Source organism: Pelophylax lessonae, assembly GCF_965119305.1.
Source record: "Pelophylax lessonae genome assembly, chromosome: 4".
NCBI classification, from domain to species: Eukaryota; Metazoa; Chordata; class Amphibia; order Anura; family Ranidae; genus Pelophylax; species Pelophylax lessonae.
In genome coordinates this window covers 228,644,961-228,671,478 of record NC_138771.1, presented here as the reverse complement: position 1 = coordinate 228,671,478, position 26,518 = coordinate 228,644,961, and the positions used below count along the sequence as shown (strand labels likewise).

Below are 26,518 nucleotides of genomic sequence, written 5' to 3'. Positions count from 1 at the left end.
TTCACATTAGCACGACTTGTCAGGCGATTTGTCAGCCTGACAAGTCACGGTATGTTGCAGTCCATTGTGTAGTACAGGACCCGTTCTAATAGGAGCGACACAAATCGCTCCGACTTAGAAAAAGGGTCCTGTACTACTTTGGGGCACAGCGGTGCACGCGACTTCACAGGTCGCCCCCCGAAGTCGTGTCGCCTCAATGTGAATGGGCTCGATGTCCTCGCAAGCACTGAGTTCTGGCTGTGTTTATTTTCTTTGCGGCTCCAGTGGAGTGCAGTACTGTGCCTGTGCCAGCAAGCTGCATAGAATTCTGAGGGCTGTGTGTACAATAGTTCAGAGACTACATTAGTTCTTGGCACCAGATACTATCAGAGCCACTTAAAACAAATGTACAGTAAAACACTATTGTGTTTTGCATAAAATAACAAACCGGACTAATATTTGTAAAACTTTTACTATTACACTCAATAAAACCTACTGAAGCAGAACAAATGTATCAAAAAGATCGTTATATAAACATGTAAAAAAAATCATGTAAAATAAAATGGACAGAAAGCTATTCCATTTAAATATCTATATGTTAAAGTGTATTTCCACTTTTGCAGCCAGATTGGGATAACACCTACAGAAAATTTTAATTTTCTGGTTACCTTTTAAAATGTTTTTGTCACTTAAAAATCCTTACATGCTCTCTGCTTTGTGATGTTTAGGAGGGGGCTCTGGAGTAATGTTTACTATAATTATTCCTATCTGTACTGTGTTTGCAGTTCTTTATGATCAGCTGTAAACTAGATTTGATCACTGTCTTTACTACCAAAGTGTTAAACATTTAGTAGTTGACCTCCTACAATGGAAGGTAATAAAGTATAGCTATAGTCAGTAGACACAGAGCCACTGTGACACCACCCAGAATTTCTTAGACTCAGTCATAATACCTTCTCCTTAGAACTATCTAAATGGTAAAAAATAATTTTTATATTTTTTTTTATATACGTTGTTTGAGTTGGAACACATAACAAACATAGTGGGTTTTTTTTTTAACATTTGATTACAAAGTAGATTTGTTCTACCAGTAAACCAGTAAAAGCCAGGGATATACTGTACCTACAATGGCAATGTACCTACAAAAAAATCGAATTAAAACATTTACCTATTTTTAAAAAAATATCACTCTTTATGCATTATTTTTATGTTTAACTGTGCTGAACATTTCTACAGGGAAGTGCATTGGTGTTATTGAACCAGGGCCATTTTTGGCCTAGGTACCACCAGAGAACCAATCTTGCTATCCTCCCTTGCTTACCGTCTGTAATATCAAGGTTGGTGATGGATCATTGACAGAAGGAAAAAAGAAGAACTGTTTTTGTCTATCACCATTATGCAAAATATAAATACTGTAGACAGTGTTCAAAGTATACACACTGACATCAACACATCATCAGCATCTGCACTGATGGAGAGTGTGTGAGAAGCAGTGGAGGCTTTGTATATATGTTAGCACAATTACATTTTATTTATTTTTATTTATTTCACGTGCTTATATAGCGCCATCAATTTACACAGCGCTTTACATACACATTGTACATTCACATCAGTCCCTACCCTCAAGAAGCTTACAATCTAAGGTCGAATTGGCTGCCGACACTCGGTAGGGCAAATTCATTTGTTATTATTGTCAATTGGCAATTAATTGCCAATTGGATTAAGGGAGAATTCAACTCAACCCAAAAAAATTTCTGTAAAATTAGTGCTGCTAAACTACACAACATGATTTCCATACCTAAGTAGGTCTTAAGAGATCAGACGATGTTAAAGGTCTCATACTGTGCAATCAGCTGCTTCCATATAGTCTTTGTTCCAATTCAAGAAGGCCCTGTAAATCATCAAAACCCCGTAATATTTTATATAGATGCGAGGATGTCAAGATATAAGCCATTAGATCTAACAAAGTCTGAGATAATATATTTTATGCATTAACCTTCTTAGCGGTATTCCCGAGAGTGGCTCGGGGTTACATTTCAGAGCCAAAAGCGGTAACCCCGAGCCACACTCGGGGTACCGCCAGAAGCATCGCTGGATCCTGTAAGAGAGGTTACTTACCTTGTCACCGGGATCCAGCGATGTGTCCCGGCAGTGTCTCGCGGCGGATCTTCCTCCCAATCGTCTCCGTGCCCCGGCTTCCGTCTCCTGCGACGTGACGTTCGCAGGGGGGTGGAACCGGCGGCAAATTCAAATGTAAAAACACACCAAACACACTGATACAATTCAAAATAAAAAAAATCATATTAGTTTTCCCCCCAGTGCTCTTTCCTGCAGTTTTACTGTACTTTTTATGTATATATATATATATATATATATATATATATATATATATATATATATACGTAATTCTTGTGAATTAGCAGCCCAAACCAACTGTATACACTTATTATATATATATATATATATATATATATATATATATATATATATATATATATATATAATGTATACAGTTGGTTTGGGCTGCTCATTCACAAGAATTACATGCAAAATAATGGTACCGCTTTCAGCACCTAAAATCCAAAAGAATCATCCTGCCAGGGAGGTTAACAAACCATATTCCACCCAACCTCTGTTTTAGCGTTAAGTAGTTAAGCCAATGTTTCTTGATGGTTGACATCTACCCTGATACCATTAGGTTTTACGTTTTTGTATTATACATATGTTTTGTATTAGTTCATGCAGTTTTTTCATATTGTACAATTTGTTTTGCTCATTTGATTATAGGGAGATAATATTGACTCTGAAGCTGTTAGAGGTGAAGTACTGAAGGTTGGTAACAAAAGCTGTGAAATTATCCAGTCCAAATCCGATTTTGTCTCTTGCGCTATTTCCACTGATTTGATCAAATCCAACAGTGAGCTAAAAATAGAGGTAAGATCCGCATGCATTAAAGTTTGCTGCATCACCTGTTGCTCTGCAAAGTTTCATTATTTGTGAAGCCTCTGTTCTCTGTGTACATTTATTTTATACTTCGCATTTCAAGGTCAGAGTAAGCCTTTGTCATATTTGTAATTATTTTGTCGAGCAGTCGTTTTGTTACAGTTGATTGCATTTTCAAAATGTATTTGAAAAAAACCATGAATAATTAAGCTGTTCACCTGCTGTGAATTACAAACTTCTGTCATCTCCTAGCAGTGTACAGCTCCCTTATAATTAACTGAAGAAGCTGTACAAGACAGGTGCAGCTCAGACTGTGAATATCCCCTACCAGGCATGCAGATAGTTTCAATATGTTCTATTTGCATACAGCCTATTGTGACACATCAGACCAGGTAGATTTCAGTGACAAATGATAAAAGTAAAAACGGCTGGAAATCAAAGGAAATCATTTGCTTTCTGTTTTCTCTGTTTAAGGAAATATTCATTTTTCATGTTAAAATCTGATAGCGAGCAACTTTATTTAACTTGCATCTTGCAATTACTAATTTTATATATGCATCATTAAGTTTGCTGTGAAATATTTTACTTCTATATGAGATTTTCTTATTTGACAGCCGTTTGCACAAGAACTACTACAGAATTCAGTAAAAAAAAAAATAAAAAAAATAATCCAATTTGCATACTCTATTCTGTGTTGTAAAAGCAAAAGAAAGAAACAATGTCTAAATCAACAGAGCGTGGAATTGCTGCAACATTAATTTTCGAATATAAACAGAATAAGGCTCCATTGAATAGGAGAACATGGTGATATCATGCAAGTGCAAAAAGTGTGTTTCCTCCATGGAAGCGTACGTTTGGGTAGCCCCGTCCTCTCTCCTACCCCAAAGAACCCCACTTCCATAAATGTTCATGCTGAGCCAGAGGCCGCATTCCTTTTTTGTCCTCCTCACTCATAGGACCATTTTGTATGACGTTTTCCTACCTGGTGTAGCTAACTTCCTTATATCTATCCATAGGGTTTCTGTTGGCTAAATGCTATGATTGAAACCCTACTTTTTTTGGCATAACACCCTTGTTTTTTGGGCTAGTTATTTCCCAAATGAGAAGCTATGGAGTCTGAAAACTGAAAATTTCCTATCAAAAACTTACCGTAATCTTCCTTTCCTAATGGACTCTATGGCAGCAAGTCATGTGTAGGCTAGTTACAGAACGCGGTCTCTGGCTCAGCATGAAAATTTATGGTAGTGGGATCCTTTAGAAGCGAGGGTGGGGCTACCCAAACATATGTTGCCATGGAGTCCATCAGGAAAGGAAAATTACAGTAAGTATTTGATAATAAATTTTCAATTTTTCTTGTTGGTGTGCTGCCATGCCATTCATTCTTAATGGCAACCCAACACACATCAAAGCATGTGCATTACAGCTTTTTTTTTTTTCTTCTAGACAGGCTGTGCTCTGTTGAATGTTTTCTTTTGCAGACTCTTGCAAATTGGTAGGCTTGCATAAACTTAGATTCTTCAAAAGTTAGATCATTTCTTTTCTAAAGAGTCTAACACTGTAAGGAAGAACAAGTGCTGAAATGTATATGCTTTCAGTACCTGGATTTTCAACCATTTTGGTTAACTACTGTGACCTTCAGCATATTGGCAAAAACTTACAAAAGGCAGCATGTTGGCAGTTGGTCAGATTGATGGGTCCTCCCAGGATTAGATTGCACACAACATGCAAAAAGAGTTGCTATGAAGGGTATAAGGAGAACTGTGTGTTGAAGCAGAGCTGAGAGCAAAAGAAAGAAACAGGAGGGTACAGAGAGTAGAAACAAGAAAAAAGTAGAACAGACACAAGCATAAAGTATGGTGTAAGTGGGAGAAAACAAGAAGAAGCAAAGAAAACTCAGAGTGAAAGATTGGGGGGGGGGGCATTGAGAAGCATATCTGGATGTGCTGTCGAGTGTGTGTGGGAGATACTGGAGGTGAGGTCCAAAAATGAGTTTATATATGTAATGGTTAAAACCAAGTGACCATAGCCAGAAGAAAAGTTTAACCCAAGGTGTAAAATAATGTAGGTATTACAATTGAAGCTTTTTCACCCACCAGGTTTTTAGATCACATAAGATTGCAAACAGGTCACGAGTGTGAATTGAGGTGTTCTTTTGGCTTTCCAACCTGGATGGCCAACTATCATAAAGATCCTACTGATACAAAAATATACTGCGCTACAGTAAAGCACTGATAATTACACTGAGGGCTTTGTGTAGATAATTAAAAGAAAAAAAATGCGTATACTATGTGCTTGATACAGTCTTTTATCAGTCAAAAAAAATAATTGTATGAATTTTGGTTTGCTTATACAGAATTTTCTTTACATACAGTGAAAATAAATACCTGTCTTTTTATTTTCAAGCTGCTGCAAGAAGTTTCATCCATTGTCATTGGCAAAGTAATGGTTCAGCAAAATCAAAACTACACTGGAATATTTAGTGGAGTTTTGTCCTGTGTGATCCTAATTTTTCTCCTACTTGGAATTTTTTTTGGGGTGAAAAAAAGAAGGCAGCTGAAAGGTAAACTTATTATTTTATATAATAAAAGGGAAATCCATATGGAGTCTGTGTATTCTGCTAACATTCCAATGACAATTCTTGCAGATAAAGGTGGTGAACGTGTCTTGTTTGATGGCAGAGTACATACCCCTCACTTGGACAGACTAGTGAGCGCAAGGAGTGTTAGTCCCACCACCGAAATGGTATCTAGTGAATCTGTGGACTATCGGGCTACATTTCCAGAAGGTGGGAGACTTTGTTTATCATTATTTTATAGTAAGGTTGTTATAATGTTTTACAAAAAAATAAATAAAACCAATCTTGATTCCTGAAAATTGTTTCAAATATACAGAGGTTAAAAAGAAACATTTTTGCAGCTGCAGACTTTAAAAAATCAGGTAATTACCAGTGCCTGGGGGTGCTGTTTTCTGCAACCAGTTTTTCTTACTGCTGCATACCCATTGTATCCATCTTGGATATGGGAGCCAGCTCACAGTTGCTCATGCACAAGTTCACACTGTAAGGCTCCGTTCACATGTAGGCGTTTTGGGGCATTTTTGGGGAGTTATTCTGCTCTAGGATCAGCTCTCAAAAAAGCCCAACAAGACAAATCCTATTCATTTCAATGGCCCCTGTTCACATCTGAGCGTTTTGACGCTGTGAGCAAAACGCCCAACGCTCAAAAAAGTACATGAGCTTCTTTTTGGGCAGACTAAAGGCGTTTTCCATTGGTCTCTATTCAATCTAAAAACGCCTGCACAAAAAACGCCTGCACAAAAAACGCCTGTAAATTGCGGGAAAAATCGCAGTAAAATCGCGGTAAAAAAACCGTGCGAAAACGATACGCTCAGGTGTGAATGTAGTCTAAATGCTTCTGTAGCCTCCTGGGGGATGTGACATGTTCCAGGAGTCTGTAAGAGGGGACAAGGCAAGGGGCCTCATCCTTGCCTAGATGAGGATTGAGGCCCCCCGCTTCCACCAATAAAAAAACTTTTACCCCAGTTATAGGCTGGAGGGAGGGAGTAGCAGGACTTCACTTTTTGAGTGTATTCCCCTTCAAACTTAAAATGTAACTTTAGCTAAAACATTTTTGTTAAGATTTTTTTAAGGATGGGGTAAAACTGCTGTCAGGTTTTATTGTTTGTTTGCTGGATGGGTTGATTGCCCATTGCAAAGAAATGAGAAAAACAAAAATAACAAAAAAAAAACTTGACAAAGGGTCTAAAGTTTACTTTTCCCTACTTTATCTAAAAGTAAGAAAAAACAAAAGCTTGGGTTGGAATAACACGTTTATGCTTATGTTGACCAGTCATATTCTTAAATATAAATCTAGTGTTTATAGTGTTTCATCTCAGTAAAGATACTAGCTGAAGTGAGCACATATTACATCAATTTTACAGAGTCCCTAATTTCTCCTTAAAATGCAACCATTTATTAAAATCAGGAATGCACTCTGTATCACCGCTGTGATTTTTTTAGTTTTATCTTTTCTGCCTCCAGTACATTTCTTCACTTTTTATATGTAAGGGTCCTTTCACACGGCCGCTCCGTGTGTCCGCAAATCATCCAATCCGTTTGCGGATGATTTGCGGACATAATGTAAGTGAATGGCACTGCGGGTGTCAGCGGAATACCATCCGCTGACACCCGATTTTCCTCCTGTCAGTTCTGTTCCGTTTTTACGAATGGAACAGAACCCCATTTTTCCTTCCGTGTAAAAAACGGAAAGGAAGGAAAATCGGATGTCAGAGGTGTCATCCGCTGACATCCGCAGTGCCATATACTTACATTATGTCCGCATATCATCCGCAAACGGATGGGATGATATGCGGGCACACGGAGCGGATGAGAGAAATGTCATCCGCTCCGTGGAAAAAAAAAAAAAAAGTCCCGCAGCGGACCTTTCACACGGAGCGGCCGTATGAAAGGAGCCCTAATAAGAATAATCAATTTCCAGTTAGTAGTGTGTATATTTTGTTTTTGTTTTCTGTTTTTTTTTGTTAACCACAGACAGATTTTCCCCTAATAATTTTCTCTGTGACTTTCCGTGACTTTCCATGACTGCTCTGCCATTATTCAGTAATGTAAAATGTAGTAATGAAATGTATTAAAAACCTGCAGACCAAAGTCAGTACAAACAGTATAAATGCTATTTATCAATAAATGTTAATTTATCAATAAAATGAATAAAATTTATCAGTATAAATGCTATTTATCAATAAAATCAATAATAAAAAGATGATCGGAGAAAAACAGATACCCGTTCCTCCTGACAGAAGGTGTGGGAAATCTCTACAATGGGGACACAGACAGTGATTAAAAAACTGACAGAGGCTCTAACCCTACCCTGCTCTATCCAAATATAAATAAAACTTTTTTTTGTAGCAGTTAAGTCTGAAGAACCAGGTAGGTAAAAAAAGTTCAAGTTGTTTGTATATCTCATTTTAAAGTGCATTCACAGGTATTATTCGGATATAGTTTTAATGTACTGTAGCAGAAATGACTGATTGTCTTTGAAGCTAGTGACTTAGCTGTGAATCATCATTGTGGTCCTACTATTGAGCAGTTTCTAATTTCATGATTCATATTTGCACAATATAATGTGCAGTATAGCTGATATCAGCACTCGTTCCACTGTCATAATTCCATAAGCTTTGATATTAGTCAGCCACTTATAACAAGTGAACTCTTGTTCCTGCTGCAGGATTAATACAACTGTTCCCCCAGATTTCATATTGCTGAGAATAAGGTAGAACAATGAAAGAGGTAACCAAGGATTCACTTAACAACCCTCCTCAGACTTTTTTTTTGTTTAAAGTGACATAATGCCACTGAGTAATAGCCCTCTGCCATTTCTTAGGCTCTTGTATAAACAATACACACTTTATACAAAAACCTTTGTAGAAATGTCTGATCTGCTAATTGCACACTACAAATGAACTATAAAGAGTAGTATGAACAAACTGTTAAAGCAATCCCCTCAATTTACAAACAGCTAGCATTGCAGCTATCAAAGATGTTCTTTAGTCCCCATTCACACTAGCGCGACTTGTCAGGTGACTTGGTCGCCTGACAAGTCGCGGTGGGTCGCTCGCCATTGATTAGCACAGGACCCGTTCTAATAGGAGCGACACAAGTCGCTCCGACTTAGAAAAAGGGTCCTGTACTACTTTGGGGCGACCTGGAGGCGACTTGCATTGACTTCAATGATATGAAGTCCGTGCAAGTTGCGCCGAGGTCGCGGTGCACACTGTGCACCGCGACTTCACAGGTCGCCCCATCAAATCGTGTCGCCCCTGTCTGAACGGGATCTAAGTATCTGCAAAAACTCGAAATATTTTCTGCTTATATGTGGACCATCATATTTACACTGTGGTCTGTACTAATTATTTTACCAATGGGACCATGATATTAGACAGAGAGGACTGTAATGGAGGAAAGATATTTAAGAGAGGTTTTGAGTTTGGTCAACATCCAGAAGATCACATCATTTCAAGAAGGATATCTCACTGCTACAGAATAACAACCCAATCTGTGTGACAACACTTACAGTTTCTGGGGTGTAAATGACTGTAATAGTCCCTGAACTGAAAAGAAATGGCCTTTGTGAATTCTCTCTTCCTGTGTGGTAACTGCAACCAGAAATGAGGGGAGGCAAGGACAAAGACAGCAGTAAGAACCAAAGCTTCTGGTCTTTTTGCATTTTGACCAAACAAACTTAAAAAAATTGCTGGACATTTTGACTGGGCCTCTTAAGCACAGGTGTCAAACTGCGACCCTCCAGCTGTTGCTGTTAGGAGATATCTGCAGGGCTGCTGTTAGAAATTGCGGGGCCCCGTACAGACTACCTGGCAGGGCCCCCCCCCCATGAAAATATTAAAGATATATTTAGCTAAAATTACAACAAAATCCCTATTATCAGACAGAAATATAACATAACTCGCATAATTCCTGCTAAATCTAAAAAAAAAACTATGTTAAATAAAAAAGAAGATGAGATGAGAAAAATATACAGGCTGGGCAGTTGGAGCTCAGTGATCAGAGAGACAGAGAGAGAGAAACAAAGTTACAATTTACAAATAAACTCCTGAGCAGAGATAAGTGCTGGGAGGGGGGCCCACACAAGGGAGGGGGATTAGTGAGGGACAACTGTCTCTTTCTCAACAGATAAAAGCTGATAGCAGGGAGAGGGACAGATCAGATTCAGGTGCTGGAGGAAGATTTCTGTATTTGTTGTCCATCACAAATCCCCCTCTCTGTGTGGGCCCCCCTGTGTGCTAGGGCCCCCTACAAGAGGGCTGGTGGTCCCCCCCTATCAGCGGCCCTGGATATCTGTGTTTAAAGTGTTTCAAAATGCTAAACATTTTGTACCTTAATGTGTTCTCTGCATCAGGTCAGTCTCCAGCTCCAGCACAGCTCCCCAGGAGACACTGAGGGCAGCAGGGTCATAGGCTCCTGCTGCCAACAGTCAAACTCCTGTGAGAAGGAAGAGGGGAGGGCATGGCTCACCTGCACTGTGTGTGTCCATAGATGCACACTGCCCAGCTCAGAACCACGCATGAGTGCATACTTTGCACCCGGCTTGCTACAGTAGGCACCTGAAGGAGGGAGGAGCAGACAATGCCGGCAAAGGCTGCCAGAAGAGAAGGCAAGCAACCTTTTCTGTGCAATATGGTTGCACTGAGCAGGTAAGTATAATTTCTCTTTATTTTTAAAAAAAATGTGCCTTTTAGGTTCCTAGGTCAAGTTGGGTTACTTGTTTATTTTATAATATAGAGAATGCAAGGAGGAGCCAAGGACACCCAAAATTCCTTGGTAGGCAGAAACAGAGTAAAGAAATTGTAGCTAAGAGACCCTGCTGTGAAAGTATCCAAGACATATAGAAAGCCAGGAACTCCTACAGCCTACCAGACACTATCTAGAAATAATATATCACTTTCAGTGATCTGCCTTTAACACAATAGCCCTGTTTCCTGGTGGGTATTTTCAGGCCAGTTTGATTTTTAAAGGTTCCTACGCATAAATTAGGACAAAGTTCCCTTTAACTCATCACTGGCTACATTCATACTATATTATATGGGTTGATGCACACGTGCTTTAACAAGTTTTTTTAAACAAGTGTTTTAGACAAGCTGTGAAGGTTCCCAGAGAACTGCAGTCAACCACATATCAGTGCAGTTAAAATGCTGCACACACTCAATTCTCTGCACTGAAATACATATATTTTTTTTACAATAATTATATTGTTTTACTTAAACACTTTATTAGGTTTCTGCCACATAAAAGTTTTTTTATAGATAACAGCAACTCTTATAGTATTTATATACATAATTTCTAATACATTATATGTAAAATGATGTATTACTAAACTAAAATGATATTTTCTAATCAATGAAACTGAGTCTGATGTTAAGAAGAAGTGATGACTTGTAAGAGCATGTAGAATTTTTTTTTTATTTTATTTTTTTTTATAAGCAAGGGAAATGAACAAGCTTTAGGGTTTTGCTTGTAAAGGATACTTTAATCCTATGAGTTAAGTGGAAGCCAATAGAGAATTGCTCAGCCCTACATTCAGTGCTGTATAACACCCCCCAAGATTAGCTCATGAGATTGTTTAGTCCTGTTCCCTCTGCTGATCAGATAACAAGGAATTTCTGTATGAAATAAGTCGTTTTCCTTTTCTATCTGCTTCTCTGCATGCCTGATAAGAGGAAGACTTCTAACAAAACTCCCATTTCTGACTGCAGGATATGAATCACCTCCTGGCATTTCCTTGGTTTCATGCACACTGAACCTTGATTTTCTAAAGCAAACACACAATATAAGATATGACCTAAAAACTATTTTTTTCCCAGTAATATTTTCAAATTTAACTTTTTAATGCCCAGCTTTGACACCCTTTAGTTTACAGATTTAATCAAACATACATTAAGATAAATAGCCAGAGTGAAAAATAATGCAAACAGCCAGTAGCCAATGCTTGCTTGTTTACCTTGGTGGATAGAAACTGGTTGATTGCCAGTTGCCATGAGCAATGCATACTCCTTTCCTCCAGTTTTTTATTAGTTCTCATTGAGCAACAATGTACGTGTCTTAAATTGTAAACTTTCTTATCTAGCATACAATATTATAATATCTTTCAGCAGGAAACTTTGATATTGCACCAGACATATTATATGTAATGTGCTTCTTTAAAGTGGTAGTAAACTCTTTTATTTTTACCTACAGGTAAGCTTATAATAAAGCTTACCTGTAGGCAAAATGAATATCTCCAAAATGTGTACCGTTTAGGAGATATTCTAGTAAGCATCAGCCGGTGACGTCACGGACGCATGTGCTCTGCAGGAATGGCATACCCGTGCCCTTTACTTTGTGTGCAGCAGCCAAAAGTCTTGCACGCATGTACAGGAGTGACATCATCGCAGCTCTTCCAGTCAGGCGGCCAGACTTCCATGAACCTGGAAGAACGACCAGGTGAAGATGGAAGCCTCTGGAGGGCTTCATTCTAAGGTAAGTCTTTCATCATGAAGAAATGAGGTAGTGCGCTTACAATGTGGCATAAAGTGTATACAAACAACACAATCTTAGCATAAATCATATAGTGATGATAAACCACACAACAGTGGTAAAAAAACAACATGAGATGCAACAAAAGTCCATTTAAGAAGGCAATCCCCCAAAGGAATGCATAAACGTGATGAAACACAAAGAGTCTTTGTAAGAAAGAAGTGAACTGTTTTCCGATTGAACCGGTGTGAAATAACGAATCTATGACACAAATGTAAGTAAAATGGCCCCTTACCAACTGGTAACAAGAGCCAGGTGTAACAAAGTATAACCTCCACTCGTGCACAAACTTGTCTGGTGAAGTGATATACGTGGCTTCTTACCAGAAATCTAAAAAGGGTAGGCCTGGAACCTCTGTTGGTATATGGATAGTATGGATAGTATCCAAAGTCAGCTCCCGACCATAAGGTAGAGGTGTCTTTCCCTTCCCAGGGGCGTATCACTCTCCTTTATAGACCGAGGCTAGATAGGACTGTTTCAAATGAAGCTCTATACTTTTAAGATATCAACATTCTCCAATCCATAGAATCAGCAATCTGACCTCCTCTCCTAGTTCCTCCGCTCTTCTGACCTTTGCTCACCTCCTCTGCTCGCACAAAGAACGCACTAAAGTATTTCATCATGTGCTAGTGTGCGGTGCAAACTAGCACATTATATTGCCTTGCAGGTGGAAAGTTTTTTGGTTTTTTTTGCTATAAAAGAGTTTACTACCATTTTAAGTAATGTTTCTTTCTGATCTAAACAAACTCTTAGAACATAATCTAATTATATAGATCGAAGAATATGCTACTGCTTTATAAATAATGTAATGTATCAGTGTTGAAAGATATTTTTTGCTGAACTGGCTGGCATTTTTTCAAGAAAGAGAAGTTTAATGAAAAAATAAATAGGCGAAATACCAGCTTGTGCAAGTCAGAGGAACGGCTGGTTATTGATGAAGTAATAGTTAAGAACAGTATGAAGAGGTTCACATTTCTAAAGTTGGGAATACCTAAACAAATCAAGCCTTTTCAAGGCCTTTTGGTCTCAGCTGTGGGCAGCAACATCTACAACAGACTTGGCAAAAATCTGAATTGTGCAGATATATAGATCGGTGTAAGCTTTGTATAACTATATTTTACAGCGCAGCACCTCAGTGTGCAGTAAAATATCTTCTGGCCTCAATTTTCCTGGGTAGGCCATACATTAGGTATTGGCAGAACAGGTCTGAAACAGCCTTCCATGCACAGCAATAAGCCTGTGTTTGTATATCTTAAAGTCAATGGTAAAGCTAAGCTAATTTCTACCCACATTGTCTGACATACAAAACTTTAAAACATACCGGCTCACAGCACCTAGGGAAAGCCTGGAGCTGCAGGTAAATTTTTGACAGCTTTTTGTTTAATATTTCATGCCTATTGGTAGGAGAAAGGGCAGTAGGCATGGCAGAAAGAATTAGGTTAGCATTGATGTACTTTAAGATTTGCATCTACTGTATGTCTGGTTTGCCATTGGTCATCCACAGTGTTGATCATAATCCATATAAAGCATACATTGGTATAAATAATTACATTGCAGCCAGGAAAACTAAAACAAAATGTTACATGTCCATAGCATGTTTTTTCCTTTCTTTGTAATAGTCTTTTATTATCAAGCTGGGTTTCTGCCAGTGGATGACAAGAAGAGTAGTACAATATCTAAGTAATGATGTTTTCCTTGAAGAGTGTCTGTCATTCACATGTAAGGGAATCCACAATTTTGTAGGGTAAATAAATAATCAACCTGTTAATGAACTGGGGATTAGTGGGACAATTACTACTAACTCAGACAGACTCAACAAAAATATTATCGTAGCTATTGAACTTCTGCATGTCTAAGCACTGTTTTCCTAATAGATTCTGTAACGTTTTGTGACATCTGGTATATCTTTTCAAATTTGCAGATCAGTTTCCAAACTCGTCTCATAGTGGATCATGCAGACCAACTCAATACCCTCACCGGGACCTCTCTCCTATATTGTCAAGTGGAGATTCAGACATTGCCAGCCCATTGTTGCAGACATATGTCCACATTGATATAAATGCCCTAAGTGCAGACCTTATGAAAAAAGTTGAGCATATGGTTATTGGAGTGGATCGCCTTCTTGTACACTTCAATAAAGTAATTGGTAGAGGTGCGTATTCACTTGATGTGTGACTCTTATCATATTCTAAATATGAATATACACACAGTCTTAGTGCCGGTTCACACTAACGCGGCACGACTTCAGGGGGCGACCTGTGAAGTCGCGTGCACCGCGACTTCGGCGCGACTTGCACAGACTTCATATAATGAATGTCTATGCAAGTCGCTCCAGGTCACCCCGAAGTAGTACAGGAACTTTGTGTTGCTCCTATTAGAACGGTTCCTGTAGCACACAATGGACCGCGGCGGACCGCGACTTGTCAGGCTGACAAGTCGCCTGACAAGTCACGGTAGTGTGAATGGACACTAATTAGACTGTTGACAAGACTTTTAATGTGTTGCTATTAAACAAACAAGGCATTTATTTACTAAAGCATCAGAAACTGTTCACTAACCAAAGAGAATGTTCAGTTTGCAAAGTGAATGTTAATTTACAATAAAGAATATGTTACCCCAGCATTTCATATCCTGATACGAGCCTGTTGTGCCATGTACTTGTGTTAAAAAGTATACTGTTCCCTTTTATTATTTCCTTTTTGTGAAATACCTGGTGATTCTGCTAAGCCTCCTGCTTTCTTATGTCAAACTGACCACAATAGGCATGAGAGTACATCTATCTTAGCATAGTCTTTTTTCTAGCTGTGGTGGGAGCACAGCCTGCCGGTCCTCCAATGTCCATGACAGGTACTGACATGCCCCCCTGCACAACCATTCACTGGGAAGATCAGTGTGCTGCTGTGTCTCCACTCCTAGCACTCTGAACTCCTTATGGAGCTGAGAACTGGGATTATGTGATCACTTGTGGTCAATACTAAAAGACGTCACCCCCTGGTAAGGATAGTCGGTGTGGTGTGCCTGAACCGACGTAAGGGGGGTAGCCTGTAAATAAAGAGGGCACCCCCAAGGGGAAGAGGTAGAGAAAAAAGGGTGAAGGAGGGTGGGGTGACGATCCGAGGCAGCAGGCCGGTCAAGGGGAGGGGCGGCGCTATAAAGCCAGCTAGCTCCTCCCACAAATACCGGCCTGCGGCCGCATACTTGTGGTCAATACTAAAAGACGTCACCCCCTGGTAAGGACAGTCGGTGTGGTGTGCCTGAACCGACGTAAGGGGGGTAGCCTGTAAATAAAGAGGGCAAAAAGAGTAAGCAAAACAACACACTTTATTCAAAAAATCTAGGACACAAGCTTGCGAAAAGCCAATCTCAATTCCCTCTCTGGGTGCGGTATATACACTTGGAAGGCGTCCGACTCCCACCTACCAAGCCTTTTAATGATATGGCCTGGCGTATTATTCCCTGAAGCAGCCGTAGCCGCTCCTATCCGGAAGGAATGGCCAGAGTGCGCTGCCGGGTCCCACCCCAGTCTAATGCAAAGAGAACGTATGTAGAAAATGAATTTGGACGTAGTGAGGGGAACGTCCAGGAGCGCAAAGAGCGGTGCATGGCTGGGGCTGCTCCGGGTCTGAGCCACGAAAACATCCAACACTCTGACCGGGCACCAAAGATTCCCAGATGGGTAAAACGGGATGGTAACGGGGTGGCCCACCTGCCTGGTCTTGGTGCTCTGCAGAGTCAAAACATAATGATCCCCCCATTTGACGAGATCTCGCTTGAGGAGACACAACCGCCCCTCAGCTGCGGAAGCTACCGAAAACTCCCCGGGTCTGAGAAAACCGTAGAAAGCCAGATACATCGCCGCTTTGACCACGGCATTCGTGTATGGCTCAAAGGGCGACGTGTCCAGTAAGTTGGAGAGGGCCCTAAATTTTACCCCATCTATCGGCAGCCGCCTGATGGGGGAACGGTGATCCAACCTGCCAATGCCCTTCAGGAGGCTCTTCAGAGGATATGCCAGGAGGAAAGGCAAGGAGTTTGGATGGTGCGTCAGAAAGTGGTGTTGAACACCCGCCAGATATAGTTTAATAGTACTGACAGATAGCTTGAGTTGGAGGTGGCAAAAAGCAGCGAAGGCGACCATGGTCTGCACTGACTGATCAACCAATCCAAAATCCACTAGAAACCTTCGGAAGATGGTCAAGGCTCGGTCATAAGCCTTCCTGGTGTTGGATGACAGAGCCAAACGGGCCAACTCCCGTCCATGCGCCATGATGCGGGCTAGTCCAGGAGCAGATCCTTGAACTCTGGGGTCCGCGTGGGACATCTGTCGGCCGTCGGGTGGAGAGTGAAGAAAACCTGCAATTTGGAGCGGGAAAGAGCGTCAGCGGCTAAGTTGGTATGACCCGGAATGTGCTCACAGAAAAGAAAAAACTGGTAAGTGGCGGCTACCAAGGTCAGCCTGCGGACCAGTCTCATGATAGTCAGGGAGGATGAACGGCCTTTGTTGATGATATCACAAGCAGCCATGTTATCACTGAAACATTTGACTGCCTTCCCTGACCAGTACCTACCCCAGGTGACAGCAGCTGCCACAATAGGGTATAATTCAAACAGCGCTGAGGTCTTCCGGAAAGCAGGTAAGGCTAGAGACTCAACCGGCCAACTATCCCTGAACCATGAATCCCCGAAGATGGCTGCGAACCCGGTACTGGCGGCCGCATCCGTCCAAAACACAGGGGACTGGGCAGAAATGGGCGGGATGAACATGGAGATACCGTTCCAGCTTCCCAAGAACTCAACCCACATACCCAGGTCCGCCCTGGCAGGGGGATCCAGGTGGGAGATGACACCCTCCGGAAGACCTGGCAACAGCCGCAGCAACCGAGAGATAAAGGACCTGCCCTGGGGGATGATACGCATGGCAAAATTTAATGACCCGATCAAGGACTGCAACTCCTTCCTGGAGAAAGTCCCTAGTTCCAGGAACCTGCCTACCACCCCACGAATACGTTCAAGTTTGTCCACAGGGAGGCTGGACTGCATGGAGACAGAATCCAGGGTAATCCCCAAGAAATCCAGCCTGGTGACCGGGCCGACCGTTTTGCCTGGTGACAGGGGAACCCCTAAGGTGGAAAATAAGGCCAAGGTACTATTTAGACTGACCGGCGTGCAGTTGCTATCCTCGACCAACAAAAAATCATCAAGGTAGTGCAACACCGAGGGGCACCTGGAGACATTCAGAAGGAGCCAGCAGAGCGTCTCAGCAAAGGTATCAAAAATCTTGGGGCTGCTTTTAGACCCAAAAGTCAGCCTGCAAGCGAAATAATATTTCTCCCTCCACTTTACACCGTGGATGTGCCATAAGGAGGGGTGAATAGGCAGCAGTTTGAAGGCATTGGCAATATCCGTTTTACTGAGCCAGGCAGCCCTGCCAGCCCCCAAAATGGCCTGGATGGCATTGTCCACGGTAGCATAGTGGAGTGAGAACTCGGCCGAAGGAATAAGGGAATTAAGGCTGGGGTTGGTGGAAGAATGAGGAGCCGACATGTCGATAATCAAACGTTTTTTATTGGTGAATTTGCTTGTGGCAATACCGATCGGGTTGGTACGCCAAGAGGAGAAGGGGGGGGCCGGGAAGGGGCCTAACATGAACCCCTCCTGCACTTCCTTCTCAAGGAGTAGATCTACCGACTCCGGGTCCTCCGTGGCCGATAGTAAATTGGGACATTCCAGAGTCCCCGTGGGAAGAGACACCAGCCCCGTGTGGAACCCACCCAAGAACCCCTGAATCAGATACTCCACCAGGTGTGGAGATGGATGAGCCTGCAGGTAGAACTCCAGTACCTCGACCTTGACCCCGGTTAGTCATTGTTTGGGGTACATCTTGGATGGACACATGGATTTGGTGTGAGCCCTGAAACAGATGGAGCAGACATGGAGCAGCCTGCAAGCACTGAAGCTGCACGCCCCCCCATTGAAATTATTGCAAACCTGGGCTTTACCTAAGAACACTATGGGATGACCCAGCTTATCCCTAAGGCCACGCTGCTCTGACCTGCCAGCCCCCCCCCCTGGGACCCCGGCCGGGGAGGACACAGCCTCCATGGGGCAAAGGCTGGCAGAATGTGAAGTGGAGGAGCATGTGGCACAGGAGGGAGGTGCCAAGCCTGCGAAGTGCCTGCAGAAGAGCTCGGTATCCAGTAGACTCCAATCCACACGAACATTGAATTGAGCCAAGGCTGCCGCCGCCTTGGCTGAGACTGATTTATGAAAGTCGAAGAAGGTAAAACCCCCGTATTTGTGCCCTAAATCCACTATCTTATGCAAGTAGAGATCTAACTCTTCCCGCCGCTGCGGGTAAACGGAACATAAAACGTCCCTGTAGATGCCGAAGGCCAGGACAAACTCGGGGATAGTGAGCTTCTTATTAAGCCGGGGGTCCCTGGCCTTCATGACTACGGACAAATCACCGTAATTGTAGACCTTGCTTTCGACCATGTCCTGGGAGGCAATGAGGAGAGCCACTAGGTTGACATCCTTCCCCTCCAAGATATCCTTGCGGAGAGCCGCGGGGACCAAGTGGGCCGGGGTGATAATAGGAGAAACCGTGGAAGAAGGCAAGATGGGAACTGGGGGCCTACCCTGATCACCAGCAGGAACTGAGGTTGGGACCGGCAAGGAAGGAGGGGGGCCCCCTTGGGCCGGACTGGCGTCCTCCAGCTTAGTCAGTCTATCGCCGATGGACTGTAGGGAGGATAGGATGGAGTCCAGGGTACCCTGTATGGCAGATGAACAGCCCTGAGAGCTGGTGCCCAGTCCCGGATCTTCTGGATGTTCCATCATCAATTTGAACAGCTCCGCTTTTCTTGCAGTGGCCGGGAACGAGATACCCTTCTGGCGTAGGACCGCCGAGATTTTCGGAATAGTCCAAGACCCGTAAGAGCCCAGCGGAGAAGGAACCCGACGACCCCTGGGGGTACCGGACCTGACAGGGGTGCTGATCCTGGCTGGCATGGAGGGGGAGGAAAATCCATCTTCCAGGGTGGCTCCTTGAGGCCCGCTGTAGAAGGAAACAGAAAAAAGTAGAACGCCCAAGACCGATTAACGACCGTAACGTATAGGAGAACCACTGGCTGGCTAGCTAGAGCCCAGAGGCGAAAAACTTAACTACCCCGTGACAGGTGAGGCCCTGCTAGATGCCAAGCGGCCGGTGAGAGGCTCTACCTATGATTTGGGCGAGGGGCGTGAGCCACAGACGTGGTGGCGGGAAAGATGGCCTCTCGGTGACAGTAAAAGAATCAAAACGTGTGGCCGTGACAGGTGAGGCCCTAACTATAAACCCCATGAGAAGGGTGGAGCGAGGCGCTAGCTTTGGTTTGGCCCGTGGGGCGAAATAATCTCCGACGAGATTGGGGGGTTGGCCTCGCGGGACCGGCTACGAAGGGGGGGGGGTCTAAGGCCAGCGCCTGAACCCTAACAGCCAGTTGACTTGCCCTACAAGGGGGGGGGGGGCAATAAAAAACAGAACCATACAGCTGAAATGACACAGAAAAAAAAAAACAGTGACGACAAGAAAGACGGACAACATGAAAATGTGGTATGTGCGTGGAGGTGATGAAGCCGTGATGGAGCACGGAACCAAAGCAACCGCAGGTGAAGCACATGAGGAGTGTAAGAGCCTGAAGAAACCTGGAAGGGGCTGACCACCGGGCAACCAGACAAAGATGACAAAGTGTGGTGGGGGCAAATGACAGAACGCCTACCGGTGTCTATGGGCGACGCCAGGGTAGCGTCTGTGAAGACTAAAATGAGTGGAGCCGTGAGGTACACAAGGAACCTGAACCTGAAGTAGTACCTGATGCCGGTGTTGAAGGACATAGTGAGAACCTGAAGGAAAAAGGAAAATGGTCAACAAATAGGGGGGGGTCACCCAGACCCCCCACTGGAGAACATCATGAGGAACCTAACAGAACATGCACACCCTGCGAGCCATGAGACCCCCCGCCCCCCCCCCTCCCACCAACCCTCACATGCCAACCCCCCCCCCCCTCCCTCTGGTAAGACCGGGCCACCCCCCCAAAGCAATGACAGCCGTGACAACCAGGGACAAATCAGGGAACATGATAAGGGGGAGACAAGCTGACGGAGGCTGAAATGAGCATAGAGACACGTAAATGTGAAGTAGCCGTGGCCCAGTGGGAAGGCAGGCAGTGTGTGCATGAGACTGTGTATGGAGGTAGCCGTGGCCTTGCAGGAAGGCAGGCAGTGTGTGCAGGACCGTATGTGGAGAAAGAATAGCCGTGGCCTACAGGGAGGCAGGCAGTGTGTGCAGGAAGATGCCAACCCCCCCCCTCCCCCCCATACCCTGCCGTACCTGACCTCCTGCTGAACAGCGGGGAGAAAGCAGCGGAGTGGCCGACAGAAACAGCAGAGCAGACGGTGGCCAAACGCAGGGGAGCCGGACAGGATACCAGCGGAGGGAGAGCCAGGCAACTTGACAGAGGCTGCGCTGTGGAAGAGGAGCTCGGCGAGCAGCGCTTCCTGCTGCACGACCCGACCGGACGTCCGGTCCACGAGGAGGAACAGCGAGATCCGACGTCAGGTGATCACTGGAAACACCTGACCAGTGACGATCCGAGGCAGCAGGCCGGTCAAGGGGAGGGGCGGCGCTATAAAGCCCGCTAGCTCCTCCCACAAATACCGGCCTGCGGCCGCATACTTATAAAAAAGAATATATATATATATATATATATATATATATATATATATATATATATATATATATATATATATTTGCACCTTTCATTTCTATTTTAAACTGAATGCTGAATGGGTTGTTTTAATAAAGGTGAACTTTGCAAGGGGATTTTACCCAGAGTTTAATGAATGAGGTGAACCACTGCTGTCTTTTTTTTATATTTCCTTGCACGTGACTGGAAATTTAACCACATTCACTAAGAATTGTGGATAATTCCCTTGCAAAGTGCAAGTTCCTTACCCAACCCAAAGTTGGTAGTCTATTTGTCTTTAGTAAATCAACCCCTAAACATTTTTTTGCTTGCACATGATTGGATGAATGAAGTGAAAACAACTATGCTGCATTAACCTTTTGAGGCATAGCACTGTGGAATGCGCACAGGGAGTATGACTGTGAAACCAGAGTAAATGACTGTAATTTTTAACAACCTATATTCCAGTCTGTATGAATATACATGATCATTGTCAACAGACAGCAGAAAAATAACCATTGTTTTCATTGTAGGGCATTTTGGATGTGTATATCATGGCACTCTTTTAGATACAGATGGGAAGAAAATACACTGTGCAGTCAAATCTTTAAATAGTAAGTATCTGTAAAATAGTTGGTTTAAAGTGATACTAAACCCTTATTTAAATTCAGAATAGGAGGATCACACTCACCTATTATGTGTATAATTCTAAAATATTCAGGGGTTCCATGACCACTATCCCCACTTCCTTGTTTGCAGGTGTGTTCTTAGCAAGTAGCAAGTCATGTGCTGTGCCACGATTTGTGCATCCATAGACAAACACCGCATAGGCAAGCTTTACCCATGTTCCTTCCACCCAGCAGTTTGACTGATGGGAATAAGAGCCTACCAGTCACCTGTCCTCGATGTCCGCTGACAAGTAGGGAAATAAAGTACTGGGGCTTTATTTACCCCAATGCTGTAAATGCATTAGGGTAAAACAATGTTTAGCAGCCTTATTTAGTATTACTTGAATATAAATGTTCAGCCTGTCAAAATAGAAATATGCAAGCACCTAAGGAAAGCCTGGTGAAAGTTCAAGGGGTGCCATTATCGTCCTTGTTTCACTATTAATTGAGTCATAACCTCAAACAAGTAGGTAACAATAGAATTTACAAATACCTATCTACATAGTTGTTCCAAATCAATAGGTCATAAGTAATGAAGCAAGAATGTAGTAGGCAGCCCTAGAGCACAAGCCTACATACAAATAGCACAGGGTCCGTTAAAAGCTTTCTGGAGGAATTATGTAGTATTAATCGCTACAGGCATCAAAAGCAACTTGCTAAAACTGCAAATATTCAGTATGTGGCCCCTGCAAGTAAGAAAGAACATACAAATTTATTTTACATTGTTGAACACTACTGTATACTGTAGTGACATCGAGTTGGTGGGAGGAACTGCAAAAAGTGGTGAGGAACCAGAAGATCAAGGCTACAAAAGTGTCAGTTTCTAAAGAGTTTCTAAAGAGTTTCAGGCAGTGATGCTGTTCATTGGCGTTCAATGGAGCTGGAGAGGCATTTACATTTTTTGCTTGGATCACATATAACTGCTCAGGAAACATTCATAAATCATGCAAATTTTATTTTACTTTTTTTTTGTCTGTCGCCAAGTGCCTGTACATATCTACAGCTTTTAGTACTCACCGTTCCACCTGAATCCCAAGTAATTCTAATTGGGCAAAGTTTCAAAACTTTGAGTAGGGTCAGATCTTGCCTGGTCCCTTTTACCCAAATGTATTCCTATAACCCTCACTAAAATGGATTATTTAAAAGTGAAATTTGGGAAAGGTTAAAAAAAAATAAACATACATACTTACCTACCTGCTGCAGCATTAGTCTGATGCTGCAGCTGTTCCCCGCTGGCTCTAAGCCCGAGCACAGTGTGCAAACTGTTAGTCGCTAGCTCTCTGCTCTGCTCCTTCAGTGCTTACTGGAGTGCCAGGCAGGAGAGGGGATGGGAGCGGCTGGCTCGCCTCTCACTGAGAGACTTAGCCAGCTGCCTTTAAGGCATATGGGTGGATCCCAACACTATTTTCAGTATCTCTCCCGGGTCTGCAGTGGCTTTGGGAGGTCAGCCGACAGCAGGCTACAGTGCATTCCTGTGACCCACAAGAGTATTATAGCCAAAAGAGTTTTTAACTAGTCAGTAGAAATGTGGGAGGTGAGAGGGGACTAAGAGCTACTGCAGGTATAAGCCTGCACTTTTTTTTAAGTAAGGCTCACAAATCGCACAATTTTGACCCTTTGTAGGCTCTTTATATTTTTTCTAGAGTTGGTTCCATAACAAACATACATGCAGTTATGTAACATTTACAGTTTATTTGCAACTGATTTGTGGTTTTGGTGATATTTTCAAGGAATCACAGATATTGAAGAAGTTTCCCAATTTCTCAAAGAAGGCATCATCATGAAAGATTTTACGCATCCAAATGTCCTATCCCTGTTAGGCATCTGCCTTCCCACTGAGGGTTCCCCACTTGTAGTACTTCCTTTCATGAAACATGGAGATCTAAGGAACTTTATCAGAAACGAAGATCATGTAAGTGTACATTACAGGTACTACGGAATTATAAATACGTGGTTGATGTGTGCTCATCATGTGAAATGACTATAAATTTAACATTTCAATTTATATGAAGCAAATTGATCTTGTCTGAAAACTGAAAATATAAGGTTTATTCACATTAAAGCAGAGCCTTCAAAAATGTTTGTGTTTCACATGCCGTTCAATTTGTAAAGTTCCATGCCATTTTACACTGGGATGACATCTTCCAAGCCTCTCCAACCTGGACCAGCAGTCACTTAGGAAAGGCGGATGTCTTCTTACTTATTTGTTGCTGCTCCTTTATCTAAAGAGGGTTTCCAGCCAAAAGATTTTTTACTATTCCCTAGAAGTTAGGGGAAGCCTCCAACAAGGGGACATACACACCAAAAGGAAGCCAAGAAAGGTTCTAACTATTCCCTATGTTATCCAAAATGAAAAAGGGATGGTCTACTTTAATGCCTATTAAAAAAAAGTATCACTTTTCATGCCCACTTTATACCCCTATGATGCACAGTTTTTTTTTCCTTCATAGTTGTTGGCCTCCCTGCTGTTACAACCCAATGCGTAATTGAGTAATTTTTACCTTTATAAACCTTTCTCGCATATGTTGCAATCAAACAGGTAGCTTTATTTTTTACTATCCTCCATTAAAAAGAATTAAATTGAAACTAGAATTTAGTCATTGCCATTTTTTTTTACCGTATATCTGCTTAAAAAAATGAATCAGGCAGTGCATAAACAAAAAGCTAGATGCAGTTTATAGATAAGCCCCACAGCCAATGTCTAAACTATATTCTGGTTTATGAATAAGTAAGATACTTTCCTTTGACACTGCATGCACTAGGAAAATATTACTTCAGAAAAGTATTACTGTGTATCCACAGGTATAGCAAACACATACAGAACACACTTTCTGAAGCACCAAAGTGCTTAGAAATTGTGGCATATCTAATAATACTGAAATATAGAAAAGAACAGGCGCCACTGTAGTAAGCCAAGACTTTATTGCATAACAAACACGATATAGTAACTTACATGAGGAATTGCTATAGTCCATGTTCCGTGTGGTGGTAGTCCCTTGGATGTAGTCTCCAGTGTTCCGGCCGTCCTGCAGCCAGGAAGTGACGTTCCAGGAAGCTAAACCACGGAGCTGGTTAAACCGGAAGCCGCAATGGAGCGCAGGCTAACCAGAAGTGACGTAACGATTTTCGGAGCATGCGTACTCGGCTCCTTCTTCAGACAGACGTGTTTATCGTGTTTGTTATGCAATAAAGTCTTGGCTTACTACAGTGGCGCCTGTTCTTTTCTATTTAGCTGCCAGCGGGATTTCCTGTTTTTTGACCGCCAGTGCTGCCCTGAACGTTGGCTATTATTGGAAAGTCTGGAAGCACCCATTGGTCATCTGTCTGTGCATTTGGTGGACACTTCTTTCGGTAATTAGCGCCCAACACCCATCTCCTTTATCTAATAATACTGGAAACTAGAGACCATCTTTAGTAAATGGGAATCAGAATAAAGATTGGGATTGGTTTACCTAGCCATCCCAGAGAAGAATGTTTTTTTTTTTTTAACTTGAAGTAGTATTACATACAAGTATATTTTGTCTTTTCCAGAATCCAACTGTGAAAGACCTCATAGGATTTGGTCTACAAGTTGCTAAAGGTATGGAGTATCTTGCAAGCAAAAAGTTTGTCCATCGAGATCTGGCAGCAAGAAACTGTATGTAAGTAAATAATTGGAGACACTAACTTTTCAGCTTAATGCAGTTTTAGAAATCTTATTGCTGGAGAAATATCTTCACTAAATCCTTCTTTCATGATATTTTGCTGCTCCTGATGCAGGAAGAAATTATTCTAAAAGCTGTGATAAATTCAATATATAAGCTTCACGTTGCAGTAGCAGATTACTGCGATTATTCTTATCAGTAATCTACATATAGTGTGTGTATGTATATATATATATATATATATATATATATATATATATATATGCAGAATGTGTGTGTTGATGCAGCTGCCTCTAGTCTCAAACAAGGGCTCATGTGACAGGGTGACAATCAGTGGGACAGATTCGTGTAGCACCCATGGCAAGGATTTGGTACTGTACCCCCTCCCCCCACTGGTAATGCATGCCATAGAATGGGTTTACTTACTACCCTATGTTTATTCTCTGCCCCCTTGCTCCACTGTGCCCAGGGCAGCTGTCCCTCCTGCCCACGTCCTGTTCTGGCCCTGGTGACAATGTAGGTGCATTGAAGTACCTTGGTGGCAGAATCAAAAATTATTCAAATAAAGCTGTAGCTTCTGAAATAGCAAGAAGTTACATTTTGCATGAGATTGTTGTGATTATGCATTGCAAACATATGGTTTCAATGTATTAATAAAATGTAATTCTGTTTCTATGACTGATGGCTGTTGCATTTTCTTGTGCTGTGCATTTTTCTTTTTCTAACTATAACTACACTAAATGTGTACTTTAATGTGTACATTGTGAACTGATCCAGCAGCTCTGGATTCCCTGTGTCAGGGAACACTTGACAACAGCTGTGAATTCCTGGAGCCCTGACATCACCCACTGGCTCCCATTGCCCCTCAGTTGTTGGTGCTCCCTACACTCTCCTGCAGCATCTGCTTTCTGACACAGGGGAGCCAGTGCTGCTTGATCATATAACCGAACCATACTAGACTAAAAAAAGGTATTTCCACAGATCGTTTTTTATACAGGCTATGCAGGATAGGTCTGAAATGGGGGGAGGCGCAATTTTTAAGAATAATTGTTATTAGCCTTATGTTCCATTTTAGGCTAAGGCTAAAGTATCTGGTGACTGCATAGTGATGCCCCCTAAGCGCAGGTGTGCACAGTGAAGGAGAAATGCTATCTACCCGGGGCACTTGTAAAGACTGTTGAATTTGTTTTAGTACTTTGAAAAGCTGCATTGGATAAGGTTGTGTGTGTCAGCTACTTCATTTAACATCAAGTAAAAACAAGGAAGAAGGCGCTTGAGCTACAGTTCTCAAAATCAATGGGGCATAGGAAGGGGCACAGATTACAATTTCCAAAATAAAGGGGTCATGACAGTGTCCATGTACTCAGTAAGAGCACTAATAGCCCATATACTTAGGGCTGCCATCATTAGGAACTGAAACCAGATTTCCAGAAACTTCAATGAAAGACAAGA

The 26,518-nt window shown here is 42.4% G+C and overlaps 1 protein-coding gene across 1 annotated transcript in view; it reads left to right on the top strand.

Moving 5' to 3' along the window:
• The window catches only part of MET (MET proto-oncogene, receptor tyrosine kinase), a 188,510-nt gene that overhangs the window by 143,434 nt on the left and 18,558 nt on the right, over positions 1-26,518 (top strand). The window contains exons 12-18 of the mRNA XM_082254068.1: positions 2,767-2,913; positions 5,326-5,482; positions 5,567-5,707; positions 13,950-14,180; positions 21,288-21,368; positions 23,153-23,334; positions 24,954-25,063. Of these exons, the coding sequence (XP_082110194.1) occupies positions 2,767-2,913; positions 5,326-5,482; positions 5,567-5,707; positions 13,950-14,180; positions 21,288-21,368; positions 23,153-23,334; positions 24,954-25,063 (1,049 nt within the window). The remainder of the gene's footprint in view (positions 1-2,766; positions 2,914-5,325; positions 5,483-5,566; positions 5,708-13,949; positions 14,181-21,287; positions 21,369-23,152; positions 23,335-24,953; positions 25,064-26,518) is intronic.